The sequence below is a fragment of the Nicotiana attenuata genome, unplaced genomic scaffold (assembly GCF_001879085.1).
Source record: "Nicotiana attenuata strain UT unplaced genomic scaffold, NIATTr2, whole genome shotgun sequence".
Taxonomy (NCBI): Eukaryota; Viridiplantae; Streptophyta; class Magnoliopsida; order Solanales; family Solanaceae; genus Nicotiana; species Nicotiana attenuata.
The window spans coordinates 363,609-387,788 of record NW_017670505.1 but is presented as its reverse complement, the minus strand read 5'-3'; the positions used below and the strand labels follow the sequence as shown (position 1 = coordinate 387,788).

The 24,180-nt window shown below is 37.0% G+C and overlaps 3 protein-coding genes across 3 annotated transcripts; 2 read left to right on the top strand and 1 right to left on the bottom strand.

Moving 5' to 3' along the window:
* The first annotated feature begins 1,474 nt into the window (after window positions 1-1,474).
* Window positions 1,475-2,344, top strand: LOC109240323. Its single transcript, XM_019406950.1, has one exon. The coding sequence runs from the start codon at window positions 1,475-1,477 to the stop codon at window positions 2,342-2,344; it is 870 nt and encodes a 289-aa protein (XP_019262495.1).
* Window positions 2,345-8,775: 6,431 nt separating this feature from the next.
* LOC109240329 lies at window positions 8,776-15,099 on the bottom strand. The gene is made up of 7 exons (XM_019406955.1): window positions 14,300-15,099; window positions 11,024-11,145; window positions 10,815-10,932; window positions 10,327-10,437; window positions 10,071-10,186; window positions 9,832-9,986; window positions 8,776-9,581 (listed from the first exon to the last, which is right to left on the bottom strand). Exons 1-7 carry the CDS (start codon window positions 14,820-14,822, stop codon window positions 9,092-9,094), a joined length of 1,635 nt encoding a protein of 544 aa, XP_019262500.1. The 5' UTR covers window positions 14,823-15,099; the 3' UTR covers window positions 8,776-9,091.
* A 5,137-nt stretch (window positions 15,100-20,236) lies between these two features.
* On the top strand, window positions 20,237-21,527 carry LOC109240328 (glucan endo-1,3-beta-glucosidase 6-like). The gene has a single exon (XM_019406954.1). The coding sequence runs from the start codon at window positions 20,331-20,333 to the stop codon at window positions 21,360-21,362; it is 1,032 nt and encodes a 343-aa protein (XP_019262499.1). The 5' UTR covers window positions 20,237-20,330; the 3' UTR covers window positions 21,363-21,527.
* The last annotated feature ends 2,653 nt before the right edge of the window (window positions 21,528-24,180 follow it).

Here is a 24,180-nt window from a genome sequence, read left to right as displayed (position 1 = left end):
GCAAGAAATCCTTGTTACAAACCATTTTAAAAAGTTCTGGCGGCTAATAATGCTCAGAACCCACTGGTTGGAAGTGGCCGCTATAGGTGTTTGCGTATGTAGCCACACTATATTCTCTATCAACTTACCTCATCAGTGCAAACCCAATATGTTGAAAGCACTTCATGGAAAGTGATAAATCAATCATTTCCACATGAACATAATCGCGTGGATTCATTAATGGTGTGGGTATTATCACCACGATTTTAATGCAAACCAGTGCGAATTCCAAAAATATTTTGATCGCTGCAATATTGCAAATGTGTATGCCACTGTGGCCACTTCTTATAATGCTCAAACCGTTTCATCAGTTGTGGCATAAATTGAACACCCCTTTCCAACAAGGACAATGCACTGCGGAATCTATCAACAAACCTCTCTGACAGCTGCTTGAATGACATCCGCACCATGATAGGGACATGCAATCCACGGGCAGACTTCAACAACCTGTTGAAAGACTCTGACATATTTGTAGTCAAAATTTCCCATCTTCTGCCACCATCCTTATACAAAGCCCACTTATCAAGCTCATGTTGCATCAACCAACGATAAGCTCCTTCATCTTCTTGTCTAATCAATTCCATTCGCATCTTGTATTTACACTCTTGATGATCTGTTGCAGCCATCCACATTAAATTATGTAAGCTCTTGTTCCGTTAAGCCACCTAGAAGTTGGCCTTCAAGCGCCTAACACATTAATGGTGGTAGGCGTGAGGCTCCTTCCATGCATCCAAAGTACGCACAAAACTTAAAATCCCACCATGTCGATCAGATATTAGACAAATACCTTAACGCTGTCTCACAACGTGCTCCTTCAAGTGACTTAAAAACCATGTCCAAGTCTCTTAACTTCCAAGTCTCTAGCTCTCGGCGCAGTTTAAGCAAGGATCGCTAAACTGCACGGTCAGCAATGGCGAGGCAGAGGAAGAAGAATATAGCAAAGGCAACAAACACAGAGCAATCAGAGAAACTAGATGAGGAAGATCAGAGGATAGTCACACCAGAAACAGGAATTCAACAGAATTTAGAACCAGCGCAACTGTTCCATTGGATGAAAGGTATGGGGAGTGCACCAACGATTATGCATGGACATGAGCAGAAGGAATCTGTGGAGAAAACAACAATCCAAGCTCCAACAGTTGTTTCAATTGCAATAACTCCGACAGATCTAGCAGAAAATGAAACAGAAATGGCGATGGCAGCTAGGAAACTGACATTCTCGACTGGACTTGAGAATACAAAACCAACCCTAGCAGCGGTGATACAAGGTAATAGATCAATTCAGCAAGGATTGAAATTGAATTACTATCCTCCTACTGTGAAGGATGGGAGGAAAATTGTACGATTGAACATGATAGAGGTAGAGGAACAAACGAGGAAATAGCAAACCAGCTTGATTGGGTATGTATTAGGAGGAACACCTCAATTTAAGGAGATGCTCAATTTTGTGTATGGTGCATGGCAATTTGTATCAACTCCTCAAGTCCTACTGCATGAAGAGGGCTACTTCGTTTTTAAGTTCGATTGTGATGAAGACAGAGACCTGGTTATGCAAAATGGACCTTATACATTTAATAACAGGCCTATGATTCTGAAAAATTGGGAGGCTGATTTCAAAATGAGTAAGGAATTGATGACAAATGTACCAGTGTGGGTAACGTTTCCTAGGCTACCTATACAGTATTGGACAGGAGAAAATTTGGGAAGAATTGCAAGTTCAATAGGAAAACCAATATGCACAGATAAGCTAACAGCACAGGAAGCTCGAATTTCATATGCTCGAATGTTGATAGAAATGGACATATCTCAAGCATTGCCTGAGGATGTATTGATTGAGACCTCAAATGGAGAACTGAGACAACAACAATTGAAGTATGACTGGCATCCATCCTTTTGCCAGGATTGCCTCAGTATACGATTTAACACAGGAGAATGCAAAAATCAGAAAGGAGAAAAAAAGGAAGGAAAGGGACAGCAGGAAGGAAAGAAACAAGGGAAGAAAGTTATTACAAAATGGATTGCCAAAGCTAGAGAGGAAACACAGAACAAGGTGACCATTGCTGAAGAAAACAATGTGAATTCAAATAATGAAGATGAACAAAGACAGGAGGCTGATTTTCAGATAGCAAAATCAAAAGGAAAGCAGGTGCAAAAAGAAAGGAACACAGTGAGAAAGAATGCAATGGAGGAAGCAATACAAATTAGACTACAACAGAACAGATTCACTGCATTAAGGATTCAGGAACATGAGGATGCTAGCTCAGCATCAAATGGGGAAAGAGTACCTGTAGTTCAACCCCCATGATCATCTGTGCATGGAATATAAGAGGGTTGAATAAGCCCTATAAGCAGAAAGAGTTAAAATCTTATCTGTTTAAGAATAAAGTTATAATAATAGGGTGTCTTGAAACTAGAGTAAAGCAATGGAATGAGAAAAAGGTAAAAAAGAAGATGGGAAGTGAATGGGAAGTTTATACTAACTATTCTTATGCTCCTAATGGGAGAATATGGATCTTGTGGAAGAATCAACAGGTGGAAGTGAATATTGTGCAAGCTGGGGCTCAAATTGCACACTGTGAGCTGAAATATAGAAATTCAACATTCAAGTGTTGGATTAACTTTGTGTATGGATTCAATACAATAAATGAAAGGAAAGAAGTTTGGTCTCAACTAAAGCAGATTAGTAATAATATGGTGGAAGCTTGGGTGATACTGGGAGATTTTAACACTATGCTATCTACAAGTGATAGACTGAATGGTACTCCTGTCCATTTGAATGAGGTGATTGATTTCCAAGAATGTGTCACTGATATAGGGTTGGGGCTGTTAAACAAGAAAGGGTGTCAGTGGTCTTGGTGTAATAAGAGAGAGGCTAATGATAGAATATATAGCAACATTGACTGGGCACTAGGGAACTACTCTTGGTTCCTTCAATATGGATATATTGAGGCAGTATATGATAATTATGGGGTTTCAGACCACTCTCCCATAGTTCTATGCACTGATGCAGCAAGGAACTACCAACCAAAACCATTCAGATTGCTAAATGTACTCCTACAGGAGAAAGAGTTTAAGAAGATAGTGCAGATAGTGTGGGGTCACAGGGTAGATGGATACACAATGTATTCAATCTGGAGAAAATTGAAAATGCTGGGAAACAAGGTGAAAGAACTGAACAAAACATATATCTCTGTAGGTGACAAGGTGAATAAATTGGAGGAAAGACTATCAGATATCCAACAGAAGCTAGATAAGGATTTATTCAATGAATCCTTGATAAGAGCAGAAAAAGAAGTACTGTTACAGTTGGAGAAATGGCAAAATATGCAGGAAAAAGTGTATAGACAGAAGTCAAGGGCAATATGGATCACAGCAGGTGATTCAAATACAAAATTCTTTCATGGACACTTGAAAGCAAGACAGGCTAAAAACAGAATATCAACCATTTACAAAGAAGATGGGCTGAAGTTGACTGATCCTGTACTGGTAGAGAAAGAATTCACTAGTTTCTTTGAGAAGTTACTGGGAACAAAGGCAGCTGAACTACCTTGCCTTGATGTGAATATAGCTAGAAATGGTCCATGCTTGGAGAGGGAACATCAGCTGGAATTGATTAAAGCAGTAACAGAGGCAGAGATACTTCAGGGGTTGAAACAACTGCCTAGAGACAAGGCACCTGGTATTGATGGCTTCCCAGTGGAATTCTTCAGAGAGTACTGGCATATAGTTGGTGCAGAGGTGATCAAGGCAGTGATAGAGTTCTTCAACACAGGGAAATTACTGAGGGAAATATGTAGTGCTACACTCACATTGGTGCCAAAGGTAGCTAGTCCAACCTATGTAAAAGAGTTTAGGCCTATAACTTGCTGTACTACTGTGTATAAACTCATAGCTAGGATTCTCACAACAAGACTAAAGTCAGTGGTATCATATAGTTGGACCAGCTCAATCAGCATTTATTGGGGGAAGAAACATACTGGATAATGTGATCATTGCTCATGAACTGGTGAAAGGATACAACAAAAATGGAGTGTCCCCAAGGTGCATTATTAAAGTAGATATAAGGAAAGCTTATGATTCTGTTGAATGGCGTTTCTTACAGATGGTGCTATTGGAGTATGGGTTCCCTAGCAAGATAGTTCAATTGATCATGGAATGTGTAACAAATTCTAGTTACTCTATTCTGATTAATGGAGGTTTGACTAAAAGATTTAAAGCAGAAAAGGGATTGAGGCAAGGGGATCCTATGTCCCCATACCTCTTTGTCCTAGTAATGGAGTATCTCAGCAGAACCTTGAAGACTCTTAAAGATGTTCCAGACTTCAATTTTCACCCAAGGTGTGCAAGGCTTAATCTCACTCATATATGTTTTGCTGATGACCTTATAATGTGTTGCAGAGCTGACAAGATTTCAATCCAACTACTACTAGAAAAATTCAACCATTTCTCTAAGGTGACAGGTCTTAAGGCCAACCTAGAGAAAAGTTCTATATATGTGGCTGGAGTGAGCCTGGACTTCAAGGAAATGATATGCTCAGAGTTTCAGTTTAAAATGGAGACTCTGCCCTTTAAGTACTTGGGGGTACCTCTGTCTTCCAGGAAACTGTCAATACATCAGTGTTTACCTCTGGTGGAAAAGATCACAAATAGAATAAAGTGCTGGACTTCAAAGTTGCTGTCATACAGTGGTAGAGTGCAGCTGATAAAAAGTGTACTTTTTGAAATGCAAACATACTGGGGACAAGTATTCATTATTCCAAAGAAGATTATACAGTTAGTCAATGCTGTGTGTCGAATCTTTCTATGGACAGGCTACTACAGCCCCTCAAAAAGAGCTCTAATTGCATGGGAGAGAGTATGTATGCCTACTTCTGCAGGGGGATTAAATGTAATTAGTTTTGAATGGTGGAACAAGGCTGCTATATGCAAAATGATGTGGGCAACACACATGAAAAAAGATGCACTTTGGATCAAATGGATACATGCTATGTACATAAAGAAGGAAGACTTTACGGAGATGCAGACACCAAGGCAAGCTAGTTGGTTAGTCAAGAAGATCTTTGATATTAGGGATTGGTACAAGAAGATAGAAACAGTTGCAAACATAGATAAATTCTGTGTGAAAGGCAAATTCAGCATTCACAAGATGTATACTCTATCACGACCTAAGTACCCTAAGGTTGAATGGAAAGCATTGTCACTGGGAAATGGTATTCCTAGGCACAACTTTATCCTGTGGTTAGCCTTAAACCACAGACTGACTACTGTGGATCGACTTGCAAAATGGGGGATTCAAGTTGATCAAGATTGTGTATTATGTAAGAGGAGACAGACTGAAAATATGGAACACATATACTTTGAATGTCAATATACAAAGTATATTTGGAGCAAGCTGCTGGTTTGGATGGGAGAAAATCACCAGATAGGCACATGGCTTGAAGAAGTTACCTGGATGATTAAAAGAGCAAGAAGTGGTCGAGCCCAAAACAACATGCTGGTCTTCTTGCTTGCAGCAGTAATCTATCAAGTATGGACAGAAAGGAATATGAGAAGATTTCAAGGGAAGGAGAAGGAAGCAGAGCGAAAGGTTAGAGACATTGTCCTCCAACTTCATATAAAAGGACAGCAAAATGCGAAGTGGAAGAAGAGACTTGAGCAACTGAATAGTTTCCCATAGGAGTCTGTATTTGGTTGCTATTGTATGCTGAATGAGTCAAAAGTAGTTTCCAAAAAGTAGTTAAAGTAGTTATATTGATGTAATGAGTCTAACTCTTGAGTCCTAACGGGTTAGAGGCACTGTATAATTGTTTCTTGGTTAAATAAAATTATTTTGACCAAAAAAAAAATAGCAAATGCAAGGGAATATGCTTCCATTAGCATCTATTGCAATGGCAATCAACATCTTTATATCATACTTTCCATATACATGTGTGTGCCATCTATGGAGATTACCGACCGACAATGAACAAAACCATCTATGGATGGTTTAAATGCCCAAAACACATATCTGAATATGTATTCTGGTAAGTTAGGACTTCGATCGTGCTTCCATTGAACAATTGTCCCGGGGTTAAAGTGTTTCAAAGAAGCCGTGTACCTCGGTAGAGCCGCAAATGACTTATCCCAATTGCCATAAACAATCTCAAACGCATGTTTATGCCCGATATATGCCTTTTTTTGTAAAGGTACACCCATATACCTGCGCAACTGATGTTATACACTCTTTCACCTTGTACCTTTTGGACGATTCAGTATGTGGAATCAAGACAAGGAAAATCAAATCAACATTCAAGTTAAAATGATTGCCATTGAACGTGTCCATATCACAAGTGTGCTTGCTAATGTATTTCCCCATGATCCACATATTAGTTTTCAACTTTCTTGCACACAGCATCCACTTACAACCTTGGTCCCATCTACGAAAAACAACCTTATATCTTTGCTTAGATGAATCAACAACCTCGATCTCACGATAGTTTTTTGTTGTAAATTCGCACCGCCCTGCTAAGGTGAGACTAGTCACCAAAAAGCATATTCTTACAGAGCTCTGTTGGTCTAGATTCATCCAACATTGATGTACGAATGTCGTCAAGATCCCTTGCGAGGGCATCCACATCTGTCATACTGGGCAAGTGATCAAGGTAGGGAATCTCCCTTGAATGAAAGGGCACACGGGACTCGTACACTGTGGGTCTAACGGTACGTGGAGTCTGCATATACGGAGCATGCTCAGTTGTGGCATCATGCTCCCTCGTCAAATTGGGTTGCTCATTCTCACTCTCATCTGCGAAGTGTGGTTCCTCATCATCGCTCTCATTAGGGAAGGGTATATCATCTCCAGACTCATCAGCGTTGTTGTCATAATCACTGGCATCTTCCTCACTTTGTGCATCTGCCATATCCTGATTCAATATGTCATCATTGCGTAACTGAGTTAGGACATGACCGTCAAGGTGCTCGTTTTAACTGCACAACCAATAAAATAATGAGCTTCTCAGAGTAATCCCAACATAATATATTAACTTTATCTCTTAACTTACAATTCATAATCTAGAGATAGCCCATGATGCACATTACTTGTTGTTGATGACTTGCGGATGGACTAGCATGATTTAAACCTTCAAAATTAGGTTTATTTCAGCTGTTGCTTGGTTCGTAACTTGTATAATTTATATCTGGCCTGTAATCCCTTTGAAAGATATAAGTGTTAGTACGAATATGATATATAAAAGAAACAATTATACTACAACAAGAAAAATTAAAATTAACACTTGGCGTGTGAATTATGTAAACTTAGCGACACCCCATACTACTGCATTGGGGAGAAATTATGTCCTAGATCCTCATTAGCCCGTGGAGATAAGTTTAGATCTGGCCAGACTCTTTCATACAGAACCTGTTCGGATAAAATAACTCCAAAAACACCACCAAATAATTGAGTGTTATGCAGATTTTGTAGGAACATCAATATTGTTGACGTCTTTAGACTTGACGGACATTTTCAGTATTTTTAACACAAGAACATCCCGGTGTTCATCCTAAGTCTACAAAAAATCTTGCAGAGTTCCATCGTCTTCGATGTTAAACTCGACATAACAAGCAACCCTTTCGGAGTAAGCGAATAAGAATATCTTCCGGTTACCTTAATATTAACCATATGTTTACTCACACTCATTCTTTTACAAATCAAAGATACCAATATGTCGTACTCCAATGTGAGTGGTAACTTAACAATACTCTATGGAGAATAACTATAGTGCACCGAGTTATTCTCCACCACAACCTCACCGCCCCAATATAATACAACATTAGTTTTTCGCTCTTCAGACATCGTAGCAAAATTCAAAAAATATTGTTGAATATGAAGTGATACAAAGGATGCTGAAGAATGACATTTTCAGAATGATTTTTGGAATAACGAATGTTGGACCTTAAGTAAGCAAATATCCAATACGAGGGGATGTCAATTGGCATGTATAGCGTATGTGATATATGCGTTGTACATATAGCGCCCATGTGATACATGCGCTATACACATCAATTATTATGGGTCAACAAATAGTAAGCATATCGCATGTATTTCATGCGCTATACCTTAACGGGGTAACTGATCGTTAAACTATAGCGCATTAAAAACATGCGTTATATATATAAAAAAAAGTCATTAATAGTTTTTTCACCTATTTTTGTGTCTTGAATCCAAAAATACATCATTTTGGTTCCGGACTCGTATGACTAGTGTCAACTACTGCACTGAATAGTACTACTGATGGGATGTTACTGGAGGCGGTGTCTATTTGTCAACAGTTCGTTTGCCACTGATTTTAAAGCAAGAGGGTCGTTATCTCCTGCTAGTTTACAAAATTTAATAAGTCACATCTGTCACTTGATTTGCTTGGTTTTAAAAAAATCCACAGTCCACATGTACACCTATGGCGACCTCTTTACATCTTGCAATGTTGAACGTGAGATTAGATGAAAAAGTTCATTAACATTTAGCTAAAGGAAGTAATAATAATCGGCTATCATATTTTGATCTCACTGTATGTTGGTTAGCTCCAATTCCAGTCAAAAAGTAATTTAAAAAATACTGGGCTTGAGATTAAGTCTAAAACCAAATTTCCCCTGGCATTTACTGAAAAACCCTTTGTTGAGGAGTTCTAAGCATGTTGGCATGTTAAGGATGAACCAGTCAATGAGGACAAATTCCAGTTCAGGAAGCACAAAAAACAAATGTAATTTACCTAAAATGATCCCCTGCTGATCATAATGAGATGGATGTTGAAAACGAAAACTTTAAATACAAAATTCAGCCTGGATTGCTTGGCTAATACACACTCCATTTACCTAAGCTCAGTAGTTATCTCTGAAGCCATGGCTGGCATAGGTGGACAGGTATAGCAGCCAACGCCTAATGTCTAAGTAAAAAAGAAGGAAAATCCTTGTAAAAACCATAAGAAAAAAGAAAGCAAATTCATTCTCACTCATTGTACACAGTAGGAGAAAGCCCCTTCAGCTACAAAGGGTGTTTAAAGACTTCAAACTGGAGAATCTATGGTGATTTCCCATCAAGATCCAAACTTGGTTCTGAAGTGGTCTCCGATTTAGGCGAGTCGCCTGGGGGAGGTAGTGCAAGGAACCGTCCTCTTTGAGCACGCGGTGGAAGATGCTTTGCAGGTTTTCTGGATCCACCATTCCATGGCAGAAAGACCCCAGTACCACCGCGAGGAGCCTTTCGGGGGCTCATAACTAGTGGACGCGCCACTGGTGCTAGCATAACCATCGGAGCTCGAAGGACACCCCATTTGGGGATCACATCCATTGGCTCATAACCATTGTGACCTCCATTTGCAGTTGCATACTGTGTTGGAACACCAGGTTGCCATAAGGTCATGGCTCTAGTCAGAGGAGCAACTTCTGGGAAGTTGTTTCCAATCTCTGTTCTGACTTTGAAGAATGTAATTGTAACTCTTTTGTTAGGAGATGAGCACATGGCATGCCTGGCCATATCAGCACTATTTCCCCTCATGACCAAAAGAGACCTGCAAATGTTGAACAAAAGGGAGAAAACCAACCATAAGTAAGAATAGTCATATGGGGAAGAAAAAAAAAAGGGGGAGGGGAAGAGAGAGAGGAACAAGTGCAACTTCATATCAAAAGAAGCTCGTTAACAGGTTAGAATTCCTATCAGCATTTTCCTCAAGTAACTTGTACAAGCTTAATGATGAGCAAATCAAACTACAGAGCAAAAGCTTCATTAGTGTAAAAAACCTTGAAAAATGAAGTACATACCCCTCTTTTAGAGAAAGCATGAGCGATCCTTTGTAGTTCCCTTCACTGTCGCTCACAAGACTTCTCCCAAATGCCATCATTGATTCAGCCAGGAGAAGGGTGGAGACGGGCTGTTCCAAGTGAGGTGGTTTCAGGAAAGGTTGCGAATACTCCCCCTAAATAAGCAGCAGAGAAGCATTTAGACATCGTTTTTATACTGCTGAAAATATTGCAGGCAATCTAGAGATAAGATCATGTACCTCATCAAAGAAGTTGATAATGCAGCTGTTAGGTCTTCTACTCTCTGATATTAGATGCCACTGAATCAGGTGGTCTATGACACATTCCAGAAGAGCTGGAATGGGCTCATTGTTATCTGAAAGTTGATATTTCCAAATTATGACAAATATAGTAGAAATTAGACTTGAAGATTAAAGTTGAGAATTGGGGTCAAATCTTATGAACCCCAATATAGCAACAACAGATACTTATGTTTTAAGACCCAGCTTTTCTTACTCTTTTGATATGTGGTATCCTCTTTTACATGCCCAAAAATTGGTGCACCGAGCTGAATCAGCTCTCTTTTGCTGCCCTTCACCTGCTGGTTGTACAAAATAAAAGTTTCACCTGAAACAAGATCGCACATAAATCAGGAAATATCCAAGATCACACATTGATGAAGTACTTGTAAATCAGATTTATGACATTGCAGGCATCGCAAAACTTGCCAGGATTATAAAAAAGTCACAATCTACACTTATCATGGACAATTAGATGTAGTTATCTTTTAGGTAAGACAGTGTAAAGTTAGTGTATATAACTTAAACCTTTTTTAAGAAAGGCTATTATAGTAATTTAAGACATCTGCAATTACTCATAAAAAAAAAACGAATCGCCAAACCTGCTCCAGCAAACCTATAGAAGGTGTCCTTTACTATCTCATAACTTCGCCCCAAAAAGGAAACAACAATAACTATAAAAGCGTCACGAATCACAGGATCCACCTGAGAGTTCACCATTTTGACCAGCAACTCGAAGTTCATTCACAAGATCATCTAACTTAGAGAGTTCATTCGGAGTAAATATGTCTTCGAATAACTTCAGACCTCTTACAACATTCACCTGGAATTGCAATATAGGGAAATGTGGATCAACAATAGGTTTAATATGTGAAATCCTTGGATGTAAAATAACTAGGAAATGGAGGACTTACCATATGTCCTTTGACTGGTTCCTTTGATACAAACCCCTTAGTCATCTTGATCTGGTCATGCCTTGTCTCACAATTTTCATGGTTTGAGCAGAATTCCACCGAATCGTGTGCTTCTTGGGATCCTATAAAATGAAAGAAAGCATTTGAGTATGTGTATTCACTATCCAAGATGATACAAGTGAAACAAAAATCAACTAGTCAAGTTAAAAGAGCATTATAGATATGAATTATTGAGCTTGACCATAAGTCTTGGCAATAATAAGACAACCTTATGGTGCATACTTTCGAAAATTTTCACTAAATCATGGTTAATTATTGTATATTTTTACTTCGTTAAATCACTTAACCATGATAACTTAATATAGTTTGACGTTAACACGCGAGTAAGGTTATACCATTGACATGACCTTACTTTGGTTATGAGACAACAACAGTGTTGTTTTGCAGACACAATAATAACAATGTTGTTAAGAGTGTTAGTTTCTGACTAACTTGGCCAACCGACAAAAGTACGGCTCGTACTAAACAAGGAAAAAAAAAGGACAATGGCACAGCGTTTCTAGTTGACGACGTTATAGTTGATGGAAATGACACCATAACATTAACGGGGCAAAATGACTAGTCCCTACATAATGATACCAAACGAGTGGTACTGATGGAGTCCAATTCCATTATTATTCACATATAAAAAAAATAGGGTATAGTTTTTAAATGTGAACTAGAGTTAACTTTTTATGGAGACTAGATGGACAACCTGATCCTCCCAGACCCCAACCTGAAATTGGTTAAACTACATTGCTACTATAAATATTCTTTATACAATTGGTATATATAGTTTAAATAAAATATTTTTAAACATCTATACATTAAAAATGTTTATGCTATTAAGTTATTTAAAAGGTATCATATGTAAGCATAATAAGCATATACTTTATTAAAAGCATATTACTAGTATAAATCTATTATATAATAGTTTTCCCTCTTGTTTCCTTTTAATCCGTGCTAAAAAGAATAATCATTTTCCTTATTTAAAAATAATTTACATTTATACAAAAATTTATAATCACATAAAATATAAAATATATATATCTCATCTTGCGCTACAAATTCGGTACTCAAATAAAAAGCATTGCGACAAAAACGAAATCAGCCTGCACTAACATTTGGGGAGGAAAGAGAAATAGCGATGGGTGGGCCCACACTATAAAGCTACCAGATGAATACGGAATTACTTCGAGTCCGCTTGGCCCAATGCCCCAAAAGTATTGGATCACACAAAAAGTGAACCAGCCACCCAGGACAACGGGGTGAACTCGCCATAGTCTAACGATTGACGTACTCGCCCATTTCATTTTATACTGTATTAAATTAGTTGTGTTTTAAATTATCCAGTATGATTCTATAGATAGTGTGTACCAGACCATATAAATACATTGATTGAAAGTTTTCATATATAGAACTAATTTAATTATATTCAATTTTATTTTTAAAAATATGTTTTGTACACAGAGAAATTAAAATTCTCTTTCTTCTTAATTTAGTAGTGTCTAGTCAAATTAATAAATACACCTAAAACTAGCCAAACCTTAGCAGAGCTGCTAAGATGAAGCCAACAAGACAGAGCCATGACGTTCGTCAAATCATCATACGTTTGAGACCACCTACTAAATAAAGAATTAAATGAGCCAATGATACCCATATCGAGGCATCCAACTAACTAACATAAGCGTGTTTCATTTCATACACCGCACCGCAACTCACTGTCTCTTCTGAATTCTGATTCTCTGCTGCTGCACCCAACACGCAACACACTTTTTCTTCTTTTTATCACCCTCCTCCTTCTCCAACCTCGGGAAGTCAACACCATTTAACTAACCATTTTCATTTCCAATTGTAAAGCTGAGATTTTTCCAGTTTTACTTTAACAAATCTGTCTTCTTTTTCAAAGTAAACTAGTCCACAAGGATGACAACTTTCACTTTGAATTCAATACACCAAAACAATGTGATTTTGGATCGAATAGTGTGACGAAAATTTTAGTGGGCGTTTGGACGTAAGAATCGTAAAAAAAAAAAAAAAATACAATTTGAAAATTAGAGTTGTGTTTGGACATGAATAAAATTTGGAGCATTCTTTGAATTTTTTTGAGTGATTTGAAGTTAAAATTTTGAAAAAGATCTTTCTGAAGTTTTTAAAATTTCCAGAATATTTTGAAATTCAACTTAAAGTGAAATTTGAAATTTTTATGGCCTAACACTGATTCCGAAAAAACAAAAAAACAAAATCGAAAAACAAAATTTCTCCCAAACCAAATTTTGGCGCATTTCAATTTTTCCACAAGCTGAAATACCAAGGACTGAAAGTCGGAGTAAGAATTGAATTTTCGACTGCATGACTTGATTCTCTTCTTCCTCTGGGCGCTCGAGAGAGAGAAAGAATATCCCCTCTTTGGTGTTTTTAACTGAATTTTTTGTTTTTGAAAAAATGAAAAAATAAAATTGAAAGGACTTTTCAACCTTTTATGGAAACAAAAAGAGAAATATAGAGAAATTTCATGTCACTAAGGAACGCGACGGCATAGGTAAGATTCTTTCGGTTTTAATTAGAGCTTCGAGTTCGAGTCATGAGAATAAAGAATCTCTTAGTAAGGGATATTTTTATAAAATAAAAAAATAACCAAATAAAAGAAAAAAGAGAAATTTCATCATTTCAAATTCTAGAATTAGATTGAGATCATTCATCCCAATAACAATAGTCAGATTCAAAGTGAAAGGATCAACACATTTAATAATTTTCTGTTTAAATTTCTTGTTTTAAAAAAAAAAATAAAGTTAACTTTTTTAGAAACTACATAAAAGATACAATAAAATCAAAATCTTTTCTAATGTAACAAACTTTTAAAACACGTTCTGAAAAAGCCATAGTAAAACTTTGACTTTCCCAATAATAGTAATAGCGTTCTTTTTTGGACTTAAGATAAATTTCTAGATAATTAAGCATTAAAACTCTTGAAAGCACACACAAGTCTCTTTCAAGGAGATAAACAGAGTCACAGAATTCCGGACCGCCGGTCAATTCTAAATTCTAAGAGATTTTTAAAAAAACAGAGCAAAAATGACATAGTACAAGATTTGGAAATGAAGGAATATTCTCTATATTTTAATTCCGATTATTGAAACACCTTCCAATTATTTTATGCACCTGAATTAATTAAATGACCGAAATATTTAAAACAAATAATATAAAAGTAAATTTTTTCATTAAAAAAATACTTACCTGTATCCGTGATCTCACTTTCCGGCGATCCATTTGAATCTTCTCTGATTGAATCTTCATCTACCACCTCACCGCCTCCATTTTCGGACTCTTCGTCATGACATTTAGCCTTTTCATTAAACGATTCTTTCACTTCACTCTGTTTTTCTTCTTCTTTTACATCACTCTGTTTCACGTCCGTCACCTTTCTGGCGGCGACATTTTTTAGCTCAAGCGTGACATCAGCAATGGAATAATACTTCTGCATCTGAAGAATTGGGATCCAATTCAGTCTCCGGCGATGTATGGCGGCGAAAACGGATTCATATTCCGATCGGCCGCCTTCCAGCTGAGTGATATGGTTACAGAGTGCATCAATAATCGCATTCGCAGCGGCGAATTCGCCCCTGAACCACGCTAAAATGGCATCCTTAGCAAATGTCTCAGACATCATGGGAGGTGGTTGGACCGCCGGAGCACCACCAGCGGTAGGCATAAAGTGAACTCGATCGGAATTCGCAACAACGCCGGCTGCCGGCGGCATATTGAAACAGGCAGTGTGAAAATTTAACCCAAAAGGTTCGATCAGGTGAAATTAAAGATTCCAAATTTTTTGGGCCAGTTGAAAGTCTAGTTGTTTGAATAGTCTAAATGGCTGCTAACAATAATCATATAGCTCTCAGTATGTGTCGGCCTATATTTCGGTTGAAAATTTACGGGGTTTTCTAGAGAAAGATGAAAATGAGCACAAACAAACAAGGCGTTAGATAGAGAGAGAGATTTTGGGGTTTGGAGGAGAGGTTTACGTTTGGTATTTATTTAGAAGGCGTCTATGGAGGCTTTTACGATGGAGAGTTGGGGTGGGAAGTCCGTGGGTAGGTGGGGCCACCTAGCACCCTGCCAAAAAATGTCAAAATTGAGATTTTCGTTATTAATACATACTACTTTTTTACCTAATTAAACTTGATTATTAGCCTGTTTGTTCAAGTTTCTTTTTGGCCAAAAGTGCTTTTCTTTTTGCCAAAAGTACTTTTGGTCAAAAATTGAGGTGTTTGGTCAAGCTTTTGGAAGGAAAAAAAATACTTTTGAGGAGAAGCAGAAGCACTCAGAAGTGTTTTTCAAACTAATTAACCAAACACAAACTGCTTCTCACCAAAAGTACTTTTGAAAAAAAGTACTTCTCAAAATAAGTTGATTTTTGCAGCTTGGCTAAACGGGATATATATATATATATATAAGAGAGTTATTTGAAATTTCTTTAACTAACTTCTTCTCCTGGCATGACAAGAAGCTAGTAGTGAACGACGAAATAAATAATCATTAAATTTCAAACTCACAAATTGATTCTTGATATTGGCCATTTCAAAGCAGATTACTTTAGATTACGATGATTTATCATTCATGTCAATAATGTTCAAAGAGAATCACAATGGGAGGATAAGAAAAGACGAGGTCAGTTCTCGAACTACTTTACCACTCTTTGGATTTTAGTATTATTGCATAGCCAAACTTATCTATCCATGTTCTATTTTCAATTGTATAAATCTTTAAGGTGATTATATATTTGCATTGATATATAAGACATTACTAATGTAACTAATATTGCTGCATGATCGAACAAATGGCGGTTCGTTAAACACATAGTTAAGTAAAAAAAATAATTATGGATTATATATGAAATATTATCTTTAAATGAATCATATCTAAGTTTCATTAACTATGTTTTCTTTTCTTGTATAGTTGGTAAGGAGTAAGGATTGTCCAAATAAGTAGTAGCGGAAATGTGATTCGAATATTGGAATCTTCAAAAGTCAAGACATATAATACTTATCTGATTATAATTAATTACAAGACAAATAATATTGACCATTTCAAGGCAGATTACGTCATAATAAAATGTAACATTCAAGTCAATAATGTTCAAAGAGAAATATGGTGAGAAGATAAGAAAAGAGGAGGTTCGTTCTCATGCTATCTCACCACTTCTTCGTTATTAATGTTATTGCGTTGCCAAACTTATCTCTCCCTGTTCTATTTTCAATTGTATAAATCTTAAAGGTGATTATATATTATTTACATTCATATATAAGACATTACTAATGTAGTTAATATTGCTGCATGATGGAACAAGCAGCGATTCGTTAAATACATAGTTAAGTAAAAAAAATAATTTGTGGATTATATATGAAATATTATCTTTAAACGAATCATATTAAGTTTTGTAACTTTGTTTTCATTCCTCGCATAGTTAGTAAGGAGTAAGGATTTCCAAATAAGTAGTAACGAAAATGTGATTCGAATATTGGCCATTTTAAGACAGATTACAATGATTTAACATTCACGTTAATAATGTTCAAAGAGAATCACAACGGGAGGATAAGAAAAGAGGTCTGTTCTCGAACTACTTCACCACTCCTTGGATTTTAATGTTATTTCATAGCCAAACTTATGTTACACCCCATGTTTTCGTACGAAAAAGTACGTCGTAAGTACGTCGTAAGTCAACTGATGTAAGCTCAGAAATGAAATCGTCTTTGAAAGTACATAAAATAAGTTAATCATGTTACCTTGGAATCTCCAAATCTTCATGATCATGAATAACAAATACCAAGAGGGTTGGAAAGCTTAGACACTAAACGAATTGAAGAAAATAAGTTTCGTCGAAAGACGACAAGTTTGGAATGTTATAACATGTACTTTTGGGGTGAGACTAGGGTGCTTAACATGATAAAGAGTTTATGTTATGAGTTATTTTAGTCTTATGATAGTCAAGTGTTATGTTTTGAAGTCAAGCGAGTTGTGGAACAAAAGTTGAAAAAGGTCATCACAAGTTCCATTCATAAATGTGTTGAAACTTAGGACAAATGTAGCTGAGCTTTTCTCCCAATATACTTGGAATTAGGGGATGATCTACCTACCAAATTGAAGATCTACGAGTCTCATTTCTAACGCATTTAACTGTTCGTCGATAATACATCGGAGTAGAGAGATATTCGCATATTTACGAGACTGCGCAAGCAGCTCCCATGGGACCCACAAAGTTGGTGTAAAACTCCAGCTTGTATTTAAATTCATTCTAAATCGTTTTCACTCATTTTTCTCGTCGAAAATAGTTCCTAAACACTCCTAAGTGCTCTCCAAGTATTCCTCCATGATTCTAGGGTAAAAACCTAAGATAAAAATATGAATCCAATGTTAGAAACCTCGTGGTGCTTGCTACATCGTAGTTCTTCATCTTGTGGCCGTTTTGGAGGGTTCTTCAAAGTAAAGTAACCTCAAGTTTCATGTTTTTCTTGTTGATTAAGGTAATAATCAGTCACTCCTTCATATATATTAGATTTTCAAGTCAAACTACAAGTGTTTACACACCAACTTGAACACTTAAAGTTGATTCAAGAAGAGAATACAACACCTATAGTGTTGTGGTGTCATTGAGGATAATTGTGGGCTGTGTTTGGCTGACATTTCAAGTTGTTTCTACTGTATAAGGTGAGTATAACATCCTACTAATTGTGCTTAAGCTTTCTTGTATGTTGGTTAAGTTGTTAGGATGATAAACAACAAGATAATGCTTGCATTAGCTTGAGATATTGTAGTTCTTGATGGATTGATTTGAAAGTTGCTGTTATGAACTTTAAGTGGCTGAATTATGGAAAATAAGTTGTCTATGATATTGTTAGTATAATTATGTTGGTTTACATGTCAATCTTCTTGAGGAAATTGGTAACTAGAAAAGGAAATGGCTATAAAGCACTTGGAAGTTATCGACAGTGATATAATCTGGTGTTGGGCTATTTCGTGTAACTTAAAAATTGAGTACAAGATTGGAAATCCTTTAAAAGGTATTGGTTATTATACTGAACATATTACTAAGTTCAAGAATGAATGATAATGGGGTTGAAGAGTGCTAAAGAGATTCAATTCGAGCTTGCCGCTCGTCGTGATATGTTGATGACTTGTAAATGAAATATTTTGTACCCTATTGTTAATTTTGTTTCCTATTGTATTGCTCTAGTTGTTATTGTTGGTATATGGTATTGGAGGAGGCCCTTTTTACAAGGGAGATGCTGCCCAAATTTACATAAAACGAGCTACTAGCTTAAGTTACAAACTTAGCCTTTACTCAACACTGATTTTGAATCTCCTTATGCTATGGTAGATTGGGTTGAGTTGTTTGAAGAGTTGCTTGGAAGCTATTAAGGACTCAACGAGGTTAAGGTATGTTAAGTCTAACCCTTCCTTCATTTATGCATGATCTCGTAACTACATGTGTTTGATAACGAGGCATAAAGAGAAGTTCATACTCCCGAATTTATGTACATTATCCTAGTTTCATAAGTTACCACTATTCTCCCTTATCGAGACTTTATATTCAATTGATTATTATCTTCTTCCAATCAAGGGAGAAGGGGGTATATATATATATATACATATATATATATATATATATATATATATATATATATATATATATATGTATATGTATGTATGTATGGGATGTTATAGTGACCACATCATCTACAAGTTTAATCTGTGAGAAAGCACAATTCTATTTACTTAATTATGTGTTCAACATGGCCCTTTATGCCTGTCTGATAGAAGTGTGTGACCATCTCATCTTGAAATTAAAGTTGTTAGGTGGAGTACATTTTATTTACTTAATTATATCTTCAACAGCGTCTCTACCTTCACTAGGTAGAGGTAAGGTCTGCGTACACACTACCCTCCCTAGACCCCACCACCTGTGGGAATACACTTGGTTATTTGTTGTTGATGATGTCTTCAACAAGACAAATTTGGAAAACGACAACTACCAAACTAAAAGCTTTGTGAAATTTACAAGGTCAATAACCATCATTGCTGGAATAGCCTATAGAACCATCTTTAGATTTCTACTGTTAAATTGAATGATTGGTTCCGCTTCATCTAAAACTCATTAAAGAAGCTACACAAATCTTCATTTATTTAACATCATGAGTAAACATTGTTTACATATTCAAAGTGGAGAAGATGCTTGAAATTTGTTAAGACATTAATACGTTTGTTTGTAATGAAGAATGAAATGTCAATCAAGCGTTGCTTTTGGGGTTCAAACATGATGGGAAGTGTCAATGCCTGATCCGCTTGCTGTAGACGTGACTTTTCTCAGAATGAGAATACATGAAGCTTTTGTACCCAGCAGGGTTGACCTCAACTCACAATGAGAAAACTTAAGGTTTTCTATTGCCAGCAGGAGTTGACCCTCTTACTCAGTTTTCTACCACACTGCATTGAGTGTTGTCGCTAAGGTTCTAATCATTTTCAGTTTATGCAATCTTATAAACACTCTTGTTCAGTCCATGATCAAATGGCAGTGTAAAACTTTAGCTATAAGGAGGGGTCTGTACATCACTTCATGATGTGCTATTCGCAATGTGCACGAGTAACAATGGTCCATAGCTCTAGTTTTTACCAGTTATCCACCACTGTGAAGCGAATCAGCATTCCCTATCAGATTTTCTAGTTGGTAGTTGAAAGAATAATCCAGCTTGATTTTGCTGCTCTAACATGACCTAGTGATCTGTCAGATCTATAATGTGATTCGTCTTTTGTCATTTCTGCAATGTCATTCTTTTGTATTTGTTTGATGGGGCAGTATTACCCATCAGCGAAAACATCAGATGTGCAGCTACAACTATCTTTGTCAATTTGAGTGTTCCCTGCATTCATTTTTTTGCGCGTTATGCATCGTTTCATGTCCAAAGTAGTCTTACCTTGTTTGAATCATCTGAGCTGAGTTTGTTACTACGATTGCATTGAACTTATTTTAGCGGAATTGATTATTTTTCTGTCTTCATTTTCTTTCTCTGCCTTTTTGCTCTATATTCTTCTTGTATGTGATGTCTGTTATCAGGAGCTTGATATAGAATAAATGTTAAATTTGGTTCATTTAGTAAACTAGGCTTGAATGTTTACACATAGCTTTTGACTTTGTTGTAGGTATGTTGCAGTTGGAAATGAACCTTACTTGACAACCTACAATGGAACTTACCTTCGAACAACTCTTCCTGCTATGCAAAATGTCCAAACTGCACTCGTGAAAGCTGGCCTCGGTAATAAAGTAAAGGTTACTTGCCCCCTCAATGCTGATGTTTATGAGAGCTCCAGTGGCTTGCCATCAGGTGGTGATTTTCGAGCTGAAATCCATGGCTTTGTGAGCCAACTTGTCAAGTTCTTAAGCGACAACGGTTGTCCCTTTACAATCAATATCTATCCATTCATAAGCCTTTATATTGACCCCAACTTCCCAGTTGAATATGCTTTCTTTGATGGAAATGCAACACCTCTAAATGATGGTGGGACAACCTACACCAACATGTTTGATGCAAATCACGATACTCTTGTGTGGGCTTTACAGAAGAATGGTTTTGGGAACGTCCCTATAATAATCGGAGAAATTGGTTGGCCCACTGATGGTGACCGCAATGCTAATGCACAACTTGCACAACGATTCAACCAAGGATTCATGCAGCATATATCAGAAGGAAAAGGCACCCCTATGAGGCCTGGGCCTATTGATGCCTATCTGTTTAGTTTAATTGATGAGGATGCTAAGAGCATTCAACCTGGAAATTTTGAACGTCACTGGGGAATATTTACATATGATGGCCTACCCAAATACTCCCTAAATCTTGGCACTACAAATTCAGGGGCTTTAGTTCAAGCTAAAAATGTGAAGTATTTGGAGAGGAAGTGGTGTGTGTTTAAACCCAATGCTAAGGTGGATGACCCCCAGATTGCGCCTAGCATGAGCTATGCTTGTGGACTTGCTGACTGCACGAGTCTCGGGTATGGAACATCTTGTGGAGGTTTGGATGCACGTGGAAATATTTCATATGCGTTCAACAGCTACTACCAGATAAACAATCAGCTTGACGATGCTTGCAAGTTCCAAGGGCTTGGAACTGTCACAAAGTCAGATCCATCAACTGGTACTTGCCGGTTTGGGCTCATGATAGAGCAATACTACGGAGGTGCAGACCGACAACTTGGCTATACAAGGATGGCGTTGGCTCTACTTGTCGTTCTGTGGACAATTTTATGATCACTTCTCTTTTCTGGCTACCTGGTTTGCTTCTTTGAAATGATTGTTGATCCTGTTATGTAGCACATCACCAAATTAAATTTTTTCTCCTTCCCTCGACAGCCAACATTGATGTTCATTTGAAACTTGCATTATGAAATTAATGTCTGCCTGTGATTTTGAATGTGATGAGTTACATGCGGAGATAACATATGATGATTTGACGAGTACTGTATTGGGGTAATTGGCACGCTGCTGAGATCTGATATATGAATCTATATCAAGTTTTTTAGAACTTGGGACCTTGGTTTTCCTGGCTATTTTCGTGTTCACCAGTCTGGCAACTTTGTTCGTTCAAGCATCTCCTTTGGTTGTGTATTTGGTATGATCTGGAAAACAATTTCAGGAAAATAAGTAATTTTCTGTAAAATATGTTTTTTGTTTTATTTTAAAACAATTGGTTTCCGGTGTTTGATTGTCCAGTAAAAAATATCTTTTTGGCAAACCAGATGGTGTTTGATAAGATATTTTAGCATTAAAGATTGATAATAATATCTAATCGTTGGTTAGAGTTAGTGGTATGATCATGAGGTTAAGAGTTGCAAAGAAAAATGATCTCTGCCCACGAATAAGGCAAGTCATTTCTTCCTTTTTAACCAAGTTCCAGCAAAATCACTTACTCCGCAACTAGATCGTTGGTGTTTTTTAGTTTAATACTTTATTTTATTTTATTTATTCTCTCTAATCGCATTTTCGTGCAAAATAACTGATCGATTTCGGTCGATTTTGTTAAAAAATAAAACTATCAATCGAAATTGATAACATGGTTTATAGATACCCGTAAAATTGTACCCGTAAAATGGTACAATTGAATTTATAACATGGTTTATAGGTATGTGAATTAATTTGATCAAATATAAAAAGCATGAGAACAGAAATAAGATTATTATAATAACTTGAAGAATTACAAGTCTGGCTGTGGGCTTAGCTTTTTCGGAAGCGGTAATAAAAGTACTGCTAAGATAAAAAAGAAAGAGAGTAATCTGATATAGTAAGAGAAAATTTTAGTCTTTCGGTACAAATAATTTTTTGTGTCCAACTATGAATACAAATTCTCCTATTTATAGCTCTATTCAGAGAGATAAGATCTCCAAATCAAGCTATTCTTTAATGAGAATAAAACCCCTCTTGATGACTGTATAACGGTTGACCATTAATACAAAGATTCTTCGTAACAGTTGCTCATTGGATGTTATCTTTTCCAACCAATATCTCCCTTTCAAATCTTCGTTCTTGGTTCCCATGCCTTCAGAATTTATTCAGCACCGATCACATGTTTGTATCCAGTGTCAACTATTTCCCGGCTCATATCTTACTTGGCTCCAGCTCCATGTGTCATATTGTCATTCGTCCACCTGTCGCAAATCAATTTTACCCCATACAGATAGCCCTCCTACTTTTCGGTGACAAAACTCTGTGTTACCGAGAAGTATATAAGACCCCTTTTCCTGGCGGAAAAGTTTTGAAACAGTTTCTAAACTTGAAAGGACGCATGTCTCCTTCCATTTAATGAATCGAACACATGTTACCCTTTGATTCGACAAGTATTTTCGCTAGATTTCAAGGTAATCATGATGATGAATTTTGCCGTCTATAAACTTCTCCACTATTCATCACTTTTTATCTTTCATTTTTACAAACTCCTCTTCTTCTCTGAATTTCCTTAGAACCCTACTGCAAAACCCCTCTTTCTCAGTAAAATCTTATTACTCAAACTTTTTACCAGGTTTTTCACTACTGACAGAAACTCTGGCCTTCTCAGCGGTAGTAGCCCTAAAAAGAACAAAACGAAAGAAGTCGATATTGAATTCGAGCCTTCTCCGTTAACACCATCATACCTCTTCAACTTAACTCCCAGTTGGACCTTCAAGTTCAAAAGGAAACTATCAACCCCAGAAATGACCGAAATTGGCCTGTCTGCAGGTATCCCTCTTTCATTTGCCCTGTTAGCATTCCCGTCGTAAAGAAGAATTGCGACTGGAATAACATCGAAATATATTCCCCCAACGAAGTGGAAAGGATCACCTTTAGCAAGCCAGGGTTCATGTATATTTATAAATACTCTTGTACTCTAAAATTGGGCAAAGAAATTGATCCTATAATTTATAATTTGCCCACCGCTCCCAAATCTGCTTGGCTCAGGTGAGTCAATTAATATGGCGTACTGTGGCTTGCCTTCCAAAAATGTATTCCGAGGCTGGGGAACCCTCACACTCGCAAATTTATTCAATCTCTACTCCCCGAAGAACTTCTGTGTGGGTGTGCTTAATGCAGCAAGCGCGGCTACCATGCCGTTGTTACTACCGTCGATGATTATAACGACCGTGGCTGGATGGAATGGTTTGTTGTCATTGCCACCAGGGACATTCTCCTGGCAACATCCCCTTCCGTTCCTGAATCTTGGAATTCTCGTGAGTATTCGAACATCCTTTCCTTACCGTGTTTAAAGAGAATTTCTTTCTTTGCTAACTTTTGTTTTTTATATTCCAGCTACTAATTGGGAACCATCATCGGTTAAGAACCTGGCCTACTGGGTACATAAAATCTTAGACGTTTCCACATCGGATTCTTGAAGGTGGTAGGAAATTTCTCCCAGATTTAATTAGAAATCCAAAAACCATGGTAAAAGTTTTCCTTTTTCTGTTTCAACCTTTAAAATATTTTGGAATCAATTTGTGACTCCCCTTTCGCAATACAAAGGTCTTCCGAAGGGATCTGTTGCTTACTTATTATTGACATCTCTAATGACCCAGAGGACGATCAACGACAATTTCAAGAT